The sequence below is a fragment of the Manis javanica genome, chromosome 17 (assembly GCF_040802235.1).
Source record: "Manis javanica isolate MJ-LG chromosome 17, MJ_LKY, whole genome shotgun sequence".
Lineage (NCBI taxonomy): Eukaryota > Metazoa > Chordata > Mammalia > Pholidota > Manidae > Manis > Manis javanica.
The window spans coordinates 27,585,129-27,603,429 of record NC_133172.1 but is presented as its reverse complement, the minus strand read 5'-3'; the positions used below and the strand labels follow the sequence as shown (position 1 = coordinate 27,603,429).

General features: G+C 36.8%; 1 protein-coding gene across 3 annotated transcripts in view; it reads left to right on the top strand.

The window, feature by feature from the left end:
* VPS35 (VPS35 retromer complex component) overlaps positions 1–15,577 on the top strand; it is a 38,279-nt gene extending 22,702 nt beyond the window's left edge. For 2 of the 3 annotated variants that reach the window (XM_037020769.2, XM_017668419.3), the window contains exons 9-17: positions 5,598–5,694; positions 5,799–5,947; positions 7,333–7,540; positions 7,911–8,066; positions 10,500–10,622; positions 12,489–12,668; positions 13,142–13,381; positions 13,848–13,991; positions 14,604–15,577. In XM_037020769.2, coding sequence (XP_036876664.1) covers positions 5,598–5,694; positions 5,799–5,947; positions 7,333–7,540; positions 7,911–8,066; positions 10,500–10,622; positions 12,489–12,668; positions 13,142–13,381; positions 13,848–13,991; positions 14,604–14,783 — 1,477 coding nt within the window. In that variant the 3' untranslated portion in view covers positions 14,784–15,577. The remainder of the gene's footprint in view (positions 1–5,597; positions 5,695–5,798; positions 5,948–7,332; positions 7,541–7,910; positions 8,067–10,499; positions 10,623–12,488; positions 12,669–13,141; positions 13,382–13,847; positions 13,992–14,603) is intronic. The other variant, XM_037020768.2, reaches the window with a different exon arrangement.
* Positions 15,578–18,301: the final 2,724 nt, after the last annotated feature.

Here is an 18,301-nt window from a genome sequence, read left to right as displayed (position 1 = left end):
TCTTTTCATGTTCCTGTTGGCCATCTGAATTTCTTCTTTGGAGAAGTGTCTGTTCAGCTTCTTTGCCCAATTTTTTAATTGGATTATTTGCTTTTTGTTTGTTAAGGTGCGTGAGCTCTTTATATATTTTGGGTGTCAACCCCTTATCAGATACGTCATTTATGAATATATTCTCCCATACTGAAGGATGCCTTTTTGTACTATTGGTGGTGTCCTTTGCTGTACAGAGCTTTTCAGCTTGGTAGAGTCCCACTTGTTCATTTTTGTTTTTGTTTCCCTTGCCCAGGGAGATATGTTCATGAAGCAGTTGTTCATGTTTATGTCCAAGAGATATGTGCCTGTTTTTTTCTAAGAGTTTTATGGTTTCATGACTTTCATTCAGGTCTTTGATCCATTTTGAATTTACTTTTGTGTATGGGGTTAGACAATGATCTAGTTTCATTCTCTTACATGTAGCTGTCCAGTTTTGCCAGCACCATCTGTTGAATAGACTGTCATTTCCCCATGGTATGTCCATGGCTCCTTTATCAAATATTAATTGACCATATATGTTTGGGCTAATATCTGGACTCTCTGTTCTGCTCCACTGGTCTGTGGGTCTGTTCTTGTGCCAGTACCAAATTTTCTTGATTACTGTGGCTTTGTAGTAGAGCTTGAAGTTGGCACGTGAGATCCCCCCTGCTTTATTCTTCCTTTTCAGGATTGCTTTGGCTGTTCAGGGTCTTTTGTGGTTCCATATGAATTTTTGAACTATTTGTTCCAGTTCGTTGAAGAATGCTGTTGGTATTTTGATAGCAGTTGCATTGAAACTGTAGATTGCTTTAGGCAGGATGACCATTTTGAAAATATGAATTCTTCCTAGCCGAGAGCATGGGATGAATTTCCATTTGTTAGTGTCCTCTTTAATTTCTCTTAAGAGTGTCTTGTAGTTTCCAGGGTATAGGTCTTTTACTTCCTAGATTAGGTTTATTCCTAGGTATTTTATTCTTGATGCAATTGTGAATGGAATTATTTTCCTCATTTCTCTCTTTGCTAGTTCATTGTTACTATAGAGGAAAGCAACTGATTTCTGTGTATTAATTTTGTATCCTGCAAGTTTGCTGAATTCTGATATTCTTGTAGTTTGGAGTGGAGTCTTTAGAGTTTTTTATGTACAGTATCATGCCATCTGCAAATAGTGACAGTTTGAATTCTCCTTTACTAATCTGGATGCCTTGTATTTCTTTGTTTTGTCTGTTTGCTGTGGCTAGGACCTCCAGTACTATGTTGAATAACAGTGAGGAGAGTGGGCATCCCTGTCTTGTGCCCGATCATATTGAAAGCTTTCAGCTTCTCGCTGTTAAGTATGATGTTGGCTGTGGGTTTGTCATATACATAGGCCTTTATTATGTTGAGGTACTTGCCCTCTATACCCATTTTTTTGAGAGGTTCTATCATGAATGGATGTTGAATTTTGTCGAATGCTTTTTCAGCATCTATGGAGATGATCATGTGGTTTTTGTCCTTTTTGTTGATGTGCTGGACGATGTTGATGGATTTTTGAATGTTGTACCATTGTTGCATCCCTGAGATGAATCCCACTTGATCATGGTGTGTGATCCTCTTGATGTATTTTTGAATTCAATTTGCTAATATTTTGTTGAGTATTTTTGCATCTATGTTCATCAGGGATATTGGTCTTTAATTTTCTGTTTTTGTTGAGTCTCTGCCTGGTATTGATATTAGGAATGATGCTGGCTTCATAGAATGAGTTTGAAAGTATTCCCTCCACTTCTACTTTTTGAAAAACTTTAAGGAGAATGGGTATTATGTCTTCTCTATATGTCTGATAAAATTCAGCAGTGAATCCATCTAGTCCAGGGGTTGTGTTCTTGGGTAGTTTTTTGATTACTGATTCAATTTCATGGCTGGTAATTGGTCTGTTTAGATTTTCTGTTTCTTCCTTGGTCAGGCTTGGAAGTTGTAGTTTTCTAGGAAGTTGTCCATTTCTTCTAGATTATCCCGCTTGTTAGCATATAGATTTTTGTAGTGTTCTCTAGTAATTCTTTGTATTTCTGTGCTTTCTGTTGTGATTTTTCCTTTCTCATTTCTGATTCTGTTTATGTGCATAGATACTCTTTTTCTCTTAATAAGTCTTCCTAGGGGTTTATATATTTTGTTTATTTTCTCAAAGAACCAGCTCTTGGTTTTGTTAATTTGTGCTATTGTTTTATTCTTCTCCATTTCATTTATTTCTTCTCTGATCTTTATTATGTGCCTCCTTCTGCTGACTTTGAGCCTAATTTAATCTTCTTTTTCCAGTTTCAATAATTGTGACTTTAGACTATTCATTTCCGATTGTTCTTCGTTCTTTAAATAGGCCTGGATTGCTATATACTTTCCTCTTAAAACTGCCTTCACCATGTCCCACAGAAGTTGGGGGTTTGTGCTGTCATTGTCATTTGTCTCCATATATTGCTTGATCTCTGCTTTAATTTGGTCATTGATCCATTGATTATTTAGGAGCATGTTGTTAAGCCTCCATGTGTTTGTTAGCCTTTTTGTTTTCTTTGTACAATTTATTTCTAGTTTTATTCCTTTGTGATCTGAGAAGTTGGTTGGTAGAATTTCAATCTTTTTGAAATTACTGAGGCTGTTTGTGGCCTAGTATGTAGTCTATTCTGGAAAATGTTCCATGTGTCCTTCGGAAGAATATGTATCCTGTTGCTTTTGGTGTAGAGTTCTATAGATGTCTATTAGGTCCACCTGTTCTAGTGTGTTGTTCAGTGCCTCTGTGTCCTTACTTACTTTCTGCCTGGTGAATCTGTCCTTTGCAATGAGTGGTGTGTTGAAGTCTCCTAAAGTGAATGCATTGCATTCTTTTTCCTCCTTGAATTCTGTTAGTATTTGTTTCACATATGTTGGTGCTCCTGTGTTGAGTGCATATATTTTTATAGTGGCTATATCCTCTTGTTGGGCTGACCTCTTTATCATTATGTAATGTCCTTCTTTATCTCTTGTTACTTTCTTTGTTTTGAAGTCTATTTTGTCTGATACTAGTACTGCAACACCTGCCTTTTTCTCTTTGTTGTTTGCATGAAATATCTTTTTCCATCCCTTCACTTTTAGTCTGTGTATGTCTTTGGGTTTGAGGTGAGTCTCTTGAAGGGACCATATAGATGGGTTCTGCTTTTTTATCCATTCTGCTATTCTTTGTGTTTTGATTGGTGCATTCAGTCCATTTACATTTAGGGTGATTATTGATAGATATGTACTTATTGCCATTGCAGGCTTTGAGTTTATGGTTACCAGAGGTTGAAGGATAGCTGCTTTACTGTCTAACCATCTAACTTAGCTCTCTTATTAAGCTATTATAAACACAATCTGATGGTTCTTTATTTTTCTCCCTTCTTATTCTTCCTCCTCCATTGTTTTTATGTTAGGTATTTTATTCTGTACTTTTTTGCGTTTCCTTTGACTGCTTTTGTGGATAGTTGATTTTATTTTTTGCCTTTAGTTAGTATGTGGTTGTTCTACTTTCTTTGCTGTTATTTTATTTTCTCTGGTCACATGTATTTAGCCTTAGGAGTGCTTCTTTCTAGAGCAGTCCCTTTAAAATACCCTGTAGAGGTGGTTTGTGGGAGGCAAATTCCCTCAACTTTTGCTTGTCTGGAAATTGTTTAATTCCTCCTTCAAATTTAAATGATAATCATGCTGAATACAGTATTCTTGGTTCAAGACCCTTCTGTTTCATTGCATTGAATATGTCATGCCATTTTCTTCTGGCCTGTAAGGTTTCTGCTGAGAAGTCTGATGATAGCCTGATAGGTTTTCCTTTGTAGGTGAACTTTTTTCTCTCTCTGACTGCCTTTTAAACTCTGTCCTCATCTTTGATATTTGCCATTTTAATTATTATATGTTTTGGGGTTGTCCTCCTTGGGTCCCTTGTGTTGGGAGATGTGTCGGCTTCCATCATCTGAGAGACTGTTTCCTTTCCCAGCTTGGTGAAGTTTTCAGCAATTATTTCTTCAAATACTCTTTCTATCCCTTTTTCTCTCGTCGTCTTCTGATACCCCTATAATGCGAATATTGTTCCATTTAGGTTGGTCACATAGTCCTCAATATTCTTTCATTCCTGGAGATCCTTTTATCTCTCTCTGCCTCAGCTTCTCTGTATTCCTGTTCTCTGATTTCCATTCCATTAGCAGTCTCTTGCACCTCGTCCAGTCTGCTGTTAAGGCCTTCTATTGATTGTTTCATTTATGTTATTTCCCTCCGGACTTCATCCGTTAGCTCTTGCGTATTTCTCTGTAGGTCCATGAGCATGGTTATAACTTTGATTTTGAGGTTTTTTTTCAGGAAGATTGGTTATATCTCCCTAAGCCCTCTCTCTGGTGTTTTTTGTCTGAGTGATTTTTGACTGGACCAGATTCCTCTGCCTTTTTTTTTCATGGTGATAGAAGTGGTCGCAGGAAGATGGAATGTTTGTCAGCTGGGAGAAGAATGTCCCTTTCTCCTTGCTGGTCACCTTGCCCTTCTCCACCACCTGTCTCGATTCCCTGCACACTGGGAGCAGTCTCTGGGAAAATCTCCTGAGCTCCTGTGGGTAGGGTGGCCCTTGGCATAGCCTAGGGCTCTGTGGCTGGTCACAGACATGCCGGGTGTGTTCTCCTGTGAGAACAGCACCCCTTCGTGCCTTCTGGACCTTTCTCCAGCTTCCTCTGTCTGTACCAGTTAGTTGCATGCCGGCTGCAGCCTCTGTGTCTGTCCCAGTTAGCTGCGCAGTGGGAGAAGACTCTGTATGGTTGCTGTGGGCAGGGCTCTTCTCTGGCTTCTCGGCAGCTGTGGCGAGTCATCTGGTTTGCTTGCAGCCCTGGCCGGGGAGAATGAATGGCAGGCTACTAATCGCCATGGGGGTCTTTGAGGCTGCATTACCCCCAAGGAGGTTAGGGTACCTGAAGTTCCTTAAGATTCCTAGCCTGCTGGGCTCAGTGTGCTGAAACAATTTTATCCAGCTTTTGAACCCTTGTCCCTTCAAGACTTTTAAAAAGTACCTACTTTCTTTTGTCCCAGGGGAGCCAGATGTGGGGACCTGCCCACAGTCTCTGTCTTGGATCTTACTTTTCTGTTTCTCTAATATCTAGTACACCATGCAATGTGTGTCTGTGCTCCCAGTGCAGATTACTAGGGCTGGTTATTTAGTAGTCCTGTGCTTCCATTCCTTCCCCACTCTGATTATTTTCCTCCTGCCGGTGAACTGGGGTGGGGGAAGTGCTCAGATCTGGCTGGGTCTGTGCTTTGTATTTTACCCTTTGCATCAGATGTTGAGTTTTCACAGATGTAGGTGTAGCCTGCCTGTTGTACTGTATCTTCTGGTCTCTCTTTTAGGAATAGTTGTATTTGTTGTATTTTCAAAAATATATATAGTTTTGGGAAGAGATTTCCAGCACCATACTCACACCCCCATCTTCAGACCCTCTCCTATTCTGTCTTTTTTAAAACCCTTTTTAATGTTCTAGAAGAAATACAGAAAATACAGAAAAATATACAGAAAAAACTGTTATCCATGTTTACTACCCAGGTCCCTGTATTTTTTTTTAATAAATTTTTTTTTTCAGATTAGCTTTATTTGCTCACCGTGAAGATGGACCTGGAATCCCAGCAGACATTAAACTTTTTGACATATTTTCACAGCAGGTGGCTACAGTAATACAGGTTGTATGGCTTTTCTCCTAAGCTCTCAAGTCTTTAAAACTTCTTAGCTGGTAGATCCTTTTGTAATTGTTGAAATAAATTATGTGGTTTTCTAAACATTCCAGTCAAGACAAGACATGCCTTCAGAGGATGTTGTATCTTTACAAGTCTCTCTCATTAATCTTGCTATGAAGTGTTACCCTGATCGTGTGGACTATGTTGATAAAGTTCTGGAAACAACAGTGGAGATATTTAATAAACTCAACCTTGAACAGTAAGTCAAAGCTACATTTTTGTAAAAATCCTCATAAAGCACTTTTTTTCCCAGATTTGTTTACTTAATTGCTTTTTGAAATGTTAGCATTTGTCTTGTTTTAAACATTTGTTAACATTGACTTGTTTGGTGCTAATTAGGGCAGAAAGTGGCAAGCAATTAATTGGTTGTCTACATTGATCAAGTAGTGACCTTCATGGACCATAAGAAGTCTTCAGGGACCAGGATCTCCAATTCAGATCCTTTCATATATATATGAATGATTTAGTTTTAAACTGTTAAGGAAACTGTGTTAAGCAGTATTTCCATAAGAATGGTTTCCTACAGATGAATATGTTGTGAAAAATTAGGAGCATATGTGTATTTAGGTATGGAAATTAAATTGGTTTAAAATATTTTTCTATTTTGAGCTTTAATTTTGATACCATTAAGGAAAGTATATTTTTGCCTACATAGTCCTGCAGCATCCTCTAGTAGCGACTTTGGGCAATTCTGATTCCATTTTCCTTTCCTGGCAGTCATTTCCTGTCCCATACTGCTCTTCATCTGAACATGGATGGGTCAAGCCAGGTGCCCCTTACCCTATATTATTTATAATTTCACCTCAAATAAACTTCCTTCGTTCCATCTTCTTCCATTGGTTTAGCTGCATCATGAAGATTTCTTCTTTTTCTTTTACATCTTTTTTATTCCCCTTTTTTCTTTTGGTCACTCCCATTTTTTTGTGAACTAAAAAACATTCCAGATATTGAATGATAAATGGGAGACAAAATTAAATGGTGTATCTGTATCTCCTCCTGCCAAGTGAATTTTAAGGTAAAATTAGACAAAAATTTAAAATCCCAACTTTGAAAGGTCTTTAAAATGCCCAGATATGCCATAATCTCCATAGAAAGCTCCTGTGACCTATTACCTTAAATTCTGCCTAGTTTTCCTTAATCACTGACATTTGATACAGAAGAAATAGTTTATTTTTCTATTTTGTTGAATTGTTAGTTTTGCATAGATTTTTCTTCCTACTTATTTTCATCTTAAAAATACAGAAAAGCCCTAGGAACCTAACTACCACTTAAAATACTTTCTTAGAAATGTCAAATTCTAGACTGTCATTTTAACTCCAGCTACATAACCTGTTCATGAGTTGGAGACTCTTCTGTCTTATTTTGTATCAATAAAACACTAATAGGTGAATAAATATTTGTGTTTATATAGGCATCTTTATCCTCTTGAAAGGAGGTCATTGGAGTATTTTGAGGTGATATGATTTACTTGAGCCATTTCCTTTAATGTATAAATGAAAATTTACAGATTTTTATGAACAAGTGCTATTTTGTGTATATAGAAAGTTAATTTTATCCATTAAAGAGCTGTTTTTCTTTTTGTAGTATTGCAACCAGTAGTGCAGTTTCAAAGGAGCTCACCAGACTCTTGAAGATACCTGTCGACACTTACAACAATATTTTAACAGTCTTGAAATTAAAACATTTTCACCCACTCTTTGAGTACTTTGACTATGAGTCCAGAAAAAGCATGAGTTGTTATGTGCTTAGTAATGTTCTGGATTATAATACAGAAATTGTCTCTCAAGACCAGGTAAGAGAATACCAATATGCTATATTAGGAAAACAAAGACAATGTAGTTGTTATTTTAGACCTGGAGACAGACACTTGAGATAGGAGGGTAATTTAATGCCAAAAAGGTTACAAGTAGCTTATTATATGTTATAAATTGAAGATATATAAAGAATTCATTAAACAGCTATTATCCCACCAGAAAGATAATAATCATTGTGAATTAGCATTTGGTGCGTCTCTTTTCAGGCTTTTATCTGTATATATATGAACGTGCATATGCTTTCTTACAAAAAAGGATGATATTGTTTACACAACTTGAAGCACTTGTGATAGTGACTTTATATGCTGATAGTTTCACCCCAGTGGGTTTCTATTTCTCATGTTGCAGGTGGACTCCATAATGAATTTGGTATCTACGTTGATTCAGGATCAGCCAGATCAGCCTATAGAAGACCCTGATCCAGAAGATTTTGCTGATGAACAGAGCCTTGTGGGCAGATTCATTCATCTTTTGCGGTCTGAGGACCCTGATCAACAGTACCTGGTATGAGTTAGCTCAGTTATTATACCTCTTCAACAGCTTCCAGTGAAATCACATATAGATGTATCTCAGATGGTCTAATGCAGCTTGTGGTCTTAGGAGGTTTTGAAAGAATTGCAACTAAGAGATTAAGTGGCACTTTTATGTGTAAAAGCATAATTGTTTATAAATTTCTAGAACTTATGAGGAAAATGTTGGTTGCTCTAGTTTCTTTTGAAGTTGTCCAAGAAATTGCAGAAAAGCCTATCTTCTCTGACCAGTAATTATTCCATGTTCATTTTTTATACTGTGTGATGGTTTTAGAAGCACCCAGTTTATAGTAAAATTTAAATTAAAAAATAAGCAACAATTTTTATATCTAATTGTGTTTATGTTTCCAAGGTTTGCAAATATAGGTTGTGTTTGCCTTATTGAAGATGTGTGAAAAAAGAACTTAAAATCCAAATTGCCTTTTTCTTAACTCCTTTTTCCTGGTTAAGAACAATCAGATGAGGTTCTCCCTTTCTTTATCATTAGTCTTCAATAAATATTTACGAAATGAATAAAACATGTTTCCTGAGAAGGAGTATTGGTGACTCTTGATTTAGCAAATGCCTCTTAGATAAATTTATTTTAATGAAAGGTAGCACAGATGACTGTTTAATTGTTGTTTGGACAAAGTAGTTTAACTATAGTTGGATCCTGAGGCTAAATGTTAGGCTGCTATAATGAGGAACTCCTTTATTTGAGGTTGAGTCCTGAATTTTTCTGTTGACTGCTTTTGTCATAATTGACACTCTTGTACTCCTTCATTCATAACCAGTGTGAAAAAGAAGCTGATTTCTCTTGGTATTCTGATACCATTGGCTTAGAGACACATATTTTGAGTACTGCCGGATCACACTGCACTGTGTGTGATCTGTACATGGTGACTAGCCGATTTTTCAAATATTTTAACTGATTCTCTTGTTCCTGTGTCTCACATGCACATGCTTGCATGTATTTTTTGATGTTGTAGTATGCCAAATGTGGTAGTTGAGAAGTATGTCTTCCACATATGGCCAGTTGGGTATGTCCATGTACAGAGACCCTTAAAATGAGGGTCATTAACTCTGACTTCTCCAAGGGGGACTGCATTCTCTTATCCATCTACCGTATTAGAGAAATTCACAAAACCCGAATATGTCACACATTGTATCACATGTTAAAAAATATTTAATGAATTCTTGTGGTTTTTCTGAAACAACCAGACATTTGTTTCACAATGGCTCTTTTAAATGTATTGCCATTTCCCTTGGTCAGTGGTCTTAGTATTTTTCTAAATTAGGAGGTGTGATACACCAGCAATATGCATATAGCTATTTTTGTATCATAATAGCTAACATTGAGCATTATGCCTTGTGGTACTGGTGCTGGTAACACTTGACATGAGTTATTTGTCTTTCTCAGCAATCATAGGAGAAATATGCTACCCTGGGTTTTTTGTTTGTTTTGTTTATGATTTTTTTTATTAAAGTATTATTGGTATACACTCTTATGAAGGTTTCACATGAAAAAATAATGTGGTTACTACATTGTGTCCCCAGTGCCCCATTGCAGTCACTGCCTGTCAGTGTAGTAAGATGTCAGTCACTATTTGCCTTCTCTGTGCTACACTGTGTTCCCAATGATCCCTCCCACACCATGTGTGCCAATCATAATACCCCTCAATTCCCTTCTCCCTCCGTCCCTGCCTGCCATCCCCCACCACTCACCTTTGGTAATCACTAGTCCCTTCTTGCAGTCTGTGAGTCCGTTGCTGCTTTGTTCCTTCAGTTTTACTTCGTTGTTATATTCCAAAAATGAGGGAAATCATTTGGTAATTGTCTTTCTCTGCCTCGTTTATTTCACCGAGCATACTATCCTCCAGCTCCATCCATGTTGTTGCAAATGTACTACCCAGTTTTTTAGGTGAAAATTTTACAGCTAAGAAAAGGTATATAATTTGCTCAGATCATGCAGGTGGTGTTAAGAGTCTACTTTTAAATATAAGTCTGTCTTCAGAGCCTGTGCTCTGAGGTTACATACTCGCTGAGAGAATCACATAAGAACTCTTGGAAATGAAAGATTATACTGTGTTGATACTGTCAAACTGTTTTAGTTTGTACATGTGTATATGAAAACATTTAAATATCTCTCTTACCCTAATTATCTGTAACCGTGGACAGATTATACAACCTCTCTGAGCCTCAGGACAAATATGGTTAGTATCTGTCTCTAGGGTTGTGATGACTTGATGAGATAAGAAATGTAAAATGCCTACCATAACAGAAACAACTACCATAAAGCCTAGTAATTGTAGATATTCAAAACATGATAGCAACGATGATGATTAGAGCCTCCATTTAGTTTTATAAATGATTTATCACAGTGCAGAAAAGATTAATGTTTTTTCGGGGCGGGTGTTTTTTTGGTCAGATTTTAAACACAGCAAGGAAACATTTTGGAGCTGGTGGAAATCAACGGATTCGCTTTACACTGCCACCTTTGGTATTTGCAGCTTACCAGCTGGCTTTTCGCTACAAAGAGAATTCAAAAGTGGTGGGTTTATTTTTAAGTATGTCACTACTTTCTTTCCTTTTTCCTCCCTCTGTGTGTGTTAGCTTTTTACAATAGAAAATTTCAAACATGCATAAAAATAGACAATGGTATAATAAAATCCTAGTTTCTGTAAGTAACTCAGTTCATTATTTACTTGTGTTAGGTCTTCCGAAAAGTGAGTGATATTGATAGGTTACATACTAGCTGAGAGAATCACATAAGAACACTTGGAAATGAAAGATTAAAAGTTTAAATTTATGCCAGAAGTTGTTTCTGTATTTAAAGATTATTTGTGAGACATTGATACTTTTATTACAAAATTGCTCTTGTTTTCCAAGAATTATTTTATTTTCTTAGAGTCTTTAAAGTAGCTGTTGTAAAGTGATGCAAGAATCTCATGCAGAGGTTGCAAATATATAACAGGTAAGATCCAATTCAGCTTAGCTTTGCCTAATAAAAGAACTCAGCATAGTAAAATCACTTCTCTCCAAAAGCCTATAAATGAATAATTTTATTAGTTGTGTAAATTTTTTATGTACTTCTTCCTTTTACAAACAGAATGGCTTACGTCCCCAGTGGTACAGTATATATAGTCTTGTAGAAAATATCTCAATTTAATGTACCTAACATTGGACAATGAGGTTAACGTTAAGGAACAAACTTTATAAACTTAATTTTCCAATAGTGGTAAAACAAGATTTATTCAAGAGACCTACCAGCATGACTTAGCAGCTTTGGGCCAGTTTTTATTAGACCAGCCTCCCAATCAGTCCCTTTTCCAGTATTTTATGTGTAGATTTTAGTAATTTAACAATAAAAATAGCAATTAGCATTTCCTTACTATGTGCCATACACTGTGTCATGGACTATGTACTTGGACTATTGTATTTAGTCCTTGTAACAAGTCTTTAACTGTTACCCTCTTTGAAAATGAAAAAAGCTGATTGCTTTAACAAGAAATTTCAATAGTCAAACATGGATAAAATGCTTAATTTCACAAATGAGAACAGTGAACCTTTTTAGAAATCTAACTGGTAAAGAGAAAAAAATAAGGTTTGGCAATGGTGTGATGCGAATTCTTTCTCATCTAGTAATGGTGGGAGTGTGAATTACTATAATCTTTCTAAAAAACTGGCAATATGTAACTAGAGCCATGAAAGATCCAGTAATTCCAAGAGTGTACATTAAGGAAATAATCAGAGGTTCAGTAAAGCTTTGTGTATGCAGGTCATTCATTATGGTATTACAGATTGTTTCCAAAGGGATTAAGTAAATTACATTGCTACATCCTATGTGTGGAGTATTTTCTAATCATTAAAATTATTTCAAATAATGTTTAGTGTCATGAAGAAAATTGTTGACAAGGTAAGTATAAGAAGTTTGATACATGCTATATGCAGCATAAGTCAGTCTAACTCTTGAGCTGCCGTAAAGTGGAAAACAAAACTACACAAAGATCTCAGTTACATGATATTTGCAAAGAAGAAAAGGGAAGACATTAATATCAGAATGTAACCAGTAATTATTGCTGGGTGGTAGATTTAGGGATGATCTTAATTTTTAAAATTCTTCTATTTCCTGATTTTGTCAAATTGGGGGATGTGTCGCTTTTCTGACGAGAAAAAACAAATACCAAATACATAAAATTTGCAAAGCCACGAACCTCAAATGGATGTTTTAAGATGACATCCTTGCTTGATTTGTGTGCTCCATAAATGAGGCAGAGAAGGAAGGTAAGGAGACCTCTGAGCTCAACTCTACTGCTGATTGTTCTATAGAAGTTTTACATATAAAAATGAATATTCTCAAGCAAGTTAATCATGAACTTAAGGTAATTTGAACTCTTTTTTTTTTTTCTTATTTTAGGATGACAAATGGGAAAAAAAATGCCAGAAGATTTTTTCATTTGCTCACCAGACTATCAGTGCTTTGATCAAAGCAGAGCTGGCAGAATTACCCTTAAGACTTTTTCTACAAGGGGCTTTAGCTGCCGGAGAAATTGGTTTTGAAAATCATGAGACAGTAGCATATGAATTTATGTCCCAGGTGATGATCTGTTCGCTTTTCTGTGTTAATCAATTTTGCTATGTATAGTCACCCGTCTGTAGTTACGGTGGTGGTTCATGTGGATTTACTCTTCAGTGAATTTGTAACTACCCCTTTCCCACCGTCTTGCAACTTTTTAGTACTATAGTCATATTATTGGTTTGGAGCAGGAAAATTAATCAGTGATGGGTGCTAATGAGATTTAAGGTTTCCAAGTGGATCATGGTAAAATTGTATCATGGAAAAATTATTTAATTCAGTTTTGGATTAAACAAGTTAAAACAAGTTTCTTTGCTGCAAATTGTCAGCATCTTTACTCTATCATCTGTGTCCTGTGCTTCGCCAAGAGAGGGCATTCTGATCTGAAGGGACTGCAGAACGTCTCACAGGATGAGGTTTTGTTAGAAGTAACTTTGGAAAATGCTCCAGAAGATGATCAGTCCATGAATGTACGTATCTTCTTTGTCCACCAGGCATTTTCTCTGTATGAAGATGAAATCAGTGATTCCAAAGCACAGCTGGCTGCCATCACCTTGATCATTGGTACTTTTGAGAGGATGAAGTGCTTCAGTGAAGAGAATCATGAACCCTTGAGGACTCAGTGTGCACTTGCTGCATCCAAACTTTTGAAGAAACCTGATCAGGGCCGAGCTGTGAGCACCTGTGCACATCTTTTCTGGTCTGGTAGAAACACAGACAAAAATGGGGAGGAGGTAAGAAGAGGGTCATTCATTTCTGGTCATGTTATAGGAGAGGGAATTATTAGCATGGAGCACCTACCATGGTCTTGTGCCCTGAAGGTGAAACAATTGAAGTGATGGAAAATCTGACAAAATTGCTTTGTTTTGTTAAATTAAATTAATGTATAGAGAGTTACATACTGTGGTGAAAGCTTCCACCTTGGGGCTGTTGTAGCAAAGCAAGTTAATATCATTTCTTTTAAAAAATATACATAATGTATGTAAACATACACAAATATACAAAACAATTATTTAAAATTACATTTAATGTTTTAAAATATAATTGTGTACTTTAGAAAAATAAAGAGGATTTAAATTTGTTGCGTCGCTTTAAAACAGGAAAAAGCTACAGCCGTGTTGTATTTCTTTCTTTGTGTGAAATGGGACATTGGTGATTCACTAATCTGTTTAATACTCCCTCACTTCCCTTTTATTGTAGCTTCATGGAGGCAAGAGGGTAATGGAATGCCTAAAGAAGGCTCTAAAAATAGCAAATCAGTGCATGGACCCCTCTCTACAAGTGCAGCTTTTTATAGAAATTCTGAACAGATACATCTATTTTTATGAAAAGGAAAATGATGCTGTAAGTAAATTAATATTGTTGTTAGTGAACTAACAATATTTTCCTTCCTGCTCTTAGGAGATCTGATACATACAAAAGTTTACCATTCTGATACTTTTTTTGTTTACAAGAGTCAGAGTTTGCAGAATTCACCTACTGTGCTGGTCTCTTTGATTGTCTAAAATCCTTTTCTGTCTATAGATGAATTTCTCTGATGGAAGAGCACATTATGTGCAAGAAAATTTTCATCACTTGCTTAAGAATATAATTTTAAAAGTCACTGAAAAAATACAAGATAATTTACAAATATATTTGATTTGTCATCATGTACAATTTTATAATAATTCCTAAGTGGATTATCCTTTTAGCAGAATTAGTGTGTCAAGATTTGTAGGTTAAAATTTTGCTTTTGTTTTACTAGTTGGTGATTCTCTATATTTTTTTGTCTGTTTTGTTTTGTTTTGTTTTTGATGAATAGCCAATAATCGTTAAACCAGGCATCATGTTCTCATCTCTCTTTTTTCGTAATTAGTCTGGTGATTGATGAAAATCATTCAAGCCTCTTGAAACATTTTATTATCTTTTTTTGTGTGGTAGATGATTGATTGTGAAATTGTACATATTTTTTTGTAGGTCACAATTCAGGTTTTGAACCAGCTTATCCAAAAGATTCGAGAAGACCTCCCAAATCTTGAGTCCAGTGAAGAAACAGAGCAGATTAACAAACATTTTCATAATACACTGGAGCATTTGCGTTTAAGGCGGGAGTCACCAGAATCTGAAGGGCCAATTTATGAAGGTCTCATCCTTTAAAAAGGAAACAGCCTCACTGTACTCCTTTCCATGTACATCCAGTAAGGGTTTTATTATGCTAGGTTTCCCTTCCATAGATTGTGCCTTTCAGAAATGCTGAGGTAGGTTTCCTGTTTCTTACCTGTGATGTGTTTTACCCAGCACCTCCAGACACTCACCTTCAGGACCTTAATAAAGTCATTCACTTCATAAGTGTTCAGGTCTGTCTGATCACCCCAAGTAGCATGATTGATCTGCTGTTTAAAATTCCTGTGATCTGTTAAAAAAACAAAAAAAACCAAACCACTCATCTCAGCTACTAATGGAGCTCTCCTTCCTTTTTTTCTATTTTGTTGACTGTATGATTTCCTTCATTCCTCGGGAGTACTAACTCGAACGTGTCTGTCTCTTTGTTCTCTAGTCCAATTTGATATTAATTTAGAGGAAAGGAATACTGTATGTGAAATTCAGCTTAGGCTTTTCCCTAAATGCAAGATATGGCCATGTGTAATATTTTCCATAAAACTAGAATATGTTAATGCATGTTTGATCATTTTAAAGCATCATGGTGAAAACCAAAAGCTCTATTTTGCATATTTGGACTCAGCCATCCATTAAGAACTTCTTGTCCTCTGGACATATTTATCAAAATGATTTTGTTCTATAAAACAGAAAATTTGTGATCTATATAATTTATGTATAATGTATAACCTTCATTATTGTAAATTTAGGGGGAAATGCATCATACAATTACCATGATTTTTTTTTTTTTTTTGCACCAGTGAAACAATAAAGTTACTATTAACAATTTTGGACCTTTTTCCCTTGTGTACTATCTTGATTAATAAAAGGAGCTAGTGAAGTACTAGAGTTTAATACATACTGTTATGTTCACAGCACTTGTTCACCTCTCATAAGCACTTATTGACCAAGGCACTGTCTACTCCTGCATTTATACCAGTTTGCTTTACTCAGCCTTACCCTGCTTTCCTATGTATGACGCCTCCACATAAACTTCCAAAAGGCTCACCACCTGTTATCTGTTGTGTAACAAATTATCATAAAACTTTGTCATGAAACAATAAATGTTTGATTTAGGGTCAAGAATATGAAAGCAGCTTAGCTGGAGATTCTGGCTCAAGTGTCTCTTGAGGTTGCAATCAAGATTTTGATAGGGGCTCCTGTCATCTGAAGGTTTGATCAGAGCTGACTGCCATGGTTATTCACATAGCCATTATGCAGAAGCCTGCCGGTTTTTCTCCTTGACCTTTTTAACGGCAGTTTGAGTATCCTCACAACACAGCAATTGACTTACAGAATGAGTGACCTGAGAGAGAATAAGAAAGAAACCATAATGCCTTTTTATGACCTAACCTTAGAGGTGACACACTGTCATTTTTGCTTCATTCTGTTTGTTAGAAGGGAGTCACAAAGTCTAGCCCATATTCAAGGACAGGAGGAATTAAGCTCCACTTCTTGAAGAATTTTTTTTTCTTTATTCTTGGACATTTTCAAATGACCACATCACATAACTCATCATCTGCCGCTCCCATTGACAGAGGTGTCTAGCACTTACTAGGTGTTAGGTTATTGTGTCCCCCCAAACTTCATATCCTATGCCCCAAAGATGATGGTGCGAGAAGTGGGGCCTTCATGGGTGCTTAGGTCATGAGGGTGGGCTCTTCATGAATGGGATTAGTACCTTTATAAAAGAGGCCCACAGCTAACTGGTCTCCTTCAACCATGTGAGGACACAGATTGGCAGTCTGCATCCTAGAAAAGGACACTCACTTGACCATTCTGGTGACTTGATCTTGCACCCAGCTTCCAGAACTGTGAAGATAAATTTCTGTTGTTTATAAAGCTACCTGACCTATGGTATTTTGTTATAGCAACCCCAACAAATAATGACATCAGGATTTACAAGAATAAACATTGGAACCGTTAAAACTGATCAAGCATGCTAAGCTTTCCTGTGGAACCTGTGAGTCCAGCAAACCCCTCCTGTACTTTGCAGATGTTACTTTGCTCTGTATAAACCTGATCATGGAGTGGAGGTTGACATGTCTTTTATTCTCGTATTCTGTGAAATACACAGCTGGAAAAGTAAAGACATGATTTAAGGAGAATTTGTGAGTTTGAGCTCAAAGAGGATGGATGGATGTACAGGGTAGAGTATTTCATATTTTTTTGGTTGAGGTAAAGAGACTGGATTTAAAGAAACCAAAATCTGCTAGTCTGAATTTACAGATTCCTTTACTGAATAAAAATTAAGCACCTGCCATATGCCAGACATAGGCACCAGATTTAAAGGTGAACAAGATACCCTAGCTTTGAGAATTTTGTTCTAGTGTGAAAACAGACTAGTAGTTAACAGAATATGAAAAGAATAGGAGCACATAGGAGGTATTTCGCTGGGGGAGCGGGGGTGGGGGTTAGGGAGAGACAGGAGAGGATTGTATGAATTCTCATGGGACTTAAAAGTCCCATAGCCTGTTTATCCTTGACCTACCGTACCGAAGCTATCAAAATTCAGTCTGTGAACTGAAGCAAATTTAACTCTTGCCTACCTGAATGAGATAAATACAGACAAAATGGACTAAGCATTTATATGCTTTTATACCAATTTGGTTATTTTATGTCCATTGAATCTAATACAAAATTAGGGCTTGTGTTTTGTTTGCTCCCCTCGACTCCTTTTTTCTAGCAATTTTTTCTGTATTTTCTAAAAGTGCTACTGAATCTTAAATTCAAGGGAGAAAACCCTTCATAGATACACGGAAGCACTGAGCTTAGGGGCAGGCCTGATGTTGAGTGGCACTGAATTTCAAGACCAGGGGATAGTCATAGGACACATCTAGGAAGGTGTTAAAGTGGATGACCCTTTCTCACTGTGTTATCACATTCCTGCCCTCGCTTTCCTGTCTCCACTTAGGACATCAGAGATTCTTTGAGTCCAGGTGACTGCTGCTTTGCCTTGAAATTCATGTTTCTGACTGGTGCTCTAACCATGATTTTGGGAGCCCTCAGGTTACACCATCCTGGCCATTACAAGCCCTGGCTAGGTTGCAGTTTCTCACATCTGTATCAGTGCAGCTAAGAGAGGGTGGTGTTTGACTTGACCAGGTACTCGGAAGAATGATGAATGGTTGTAGAGTTCATGTGCTATGCTCAGAGACATTAGGAAATAGAACAGACCACAAGGAATAAATGTACTACCACAGGTACTAAGAGGGAATTTAAATATAAATCTAGATTTCAGAGGGCTCTCCCATTATATTTGCTCATGAAAATCCAAAGAAAGAAGTTCAAGAAAAATGGAGTTGAAAGAACTTTAATCATTCTTGATAATGGGAATTCCAGGCTACATATTAAAGAAAGATGCTGGGTGAGGAAATTTCTAAAAAAGAGTTCTCCTGTTTGCTAGGTTTGGCCCTGTGGAGATGCCCTGGAGATGGACTGCACATGCTGAGTCAGCTTGCCAGTATCTACTCATTTGCTATATACTTGAGTGACGAGCCCTGGGTTTGATTAGACCA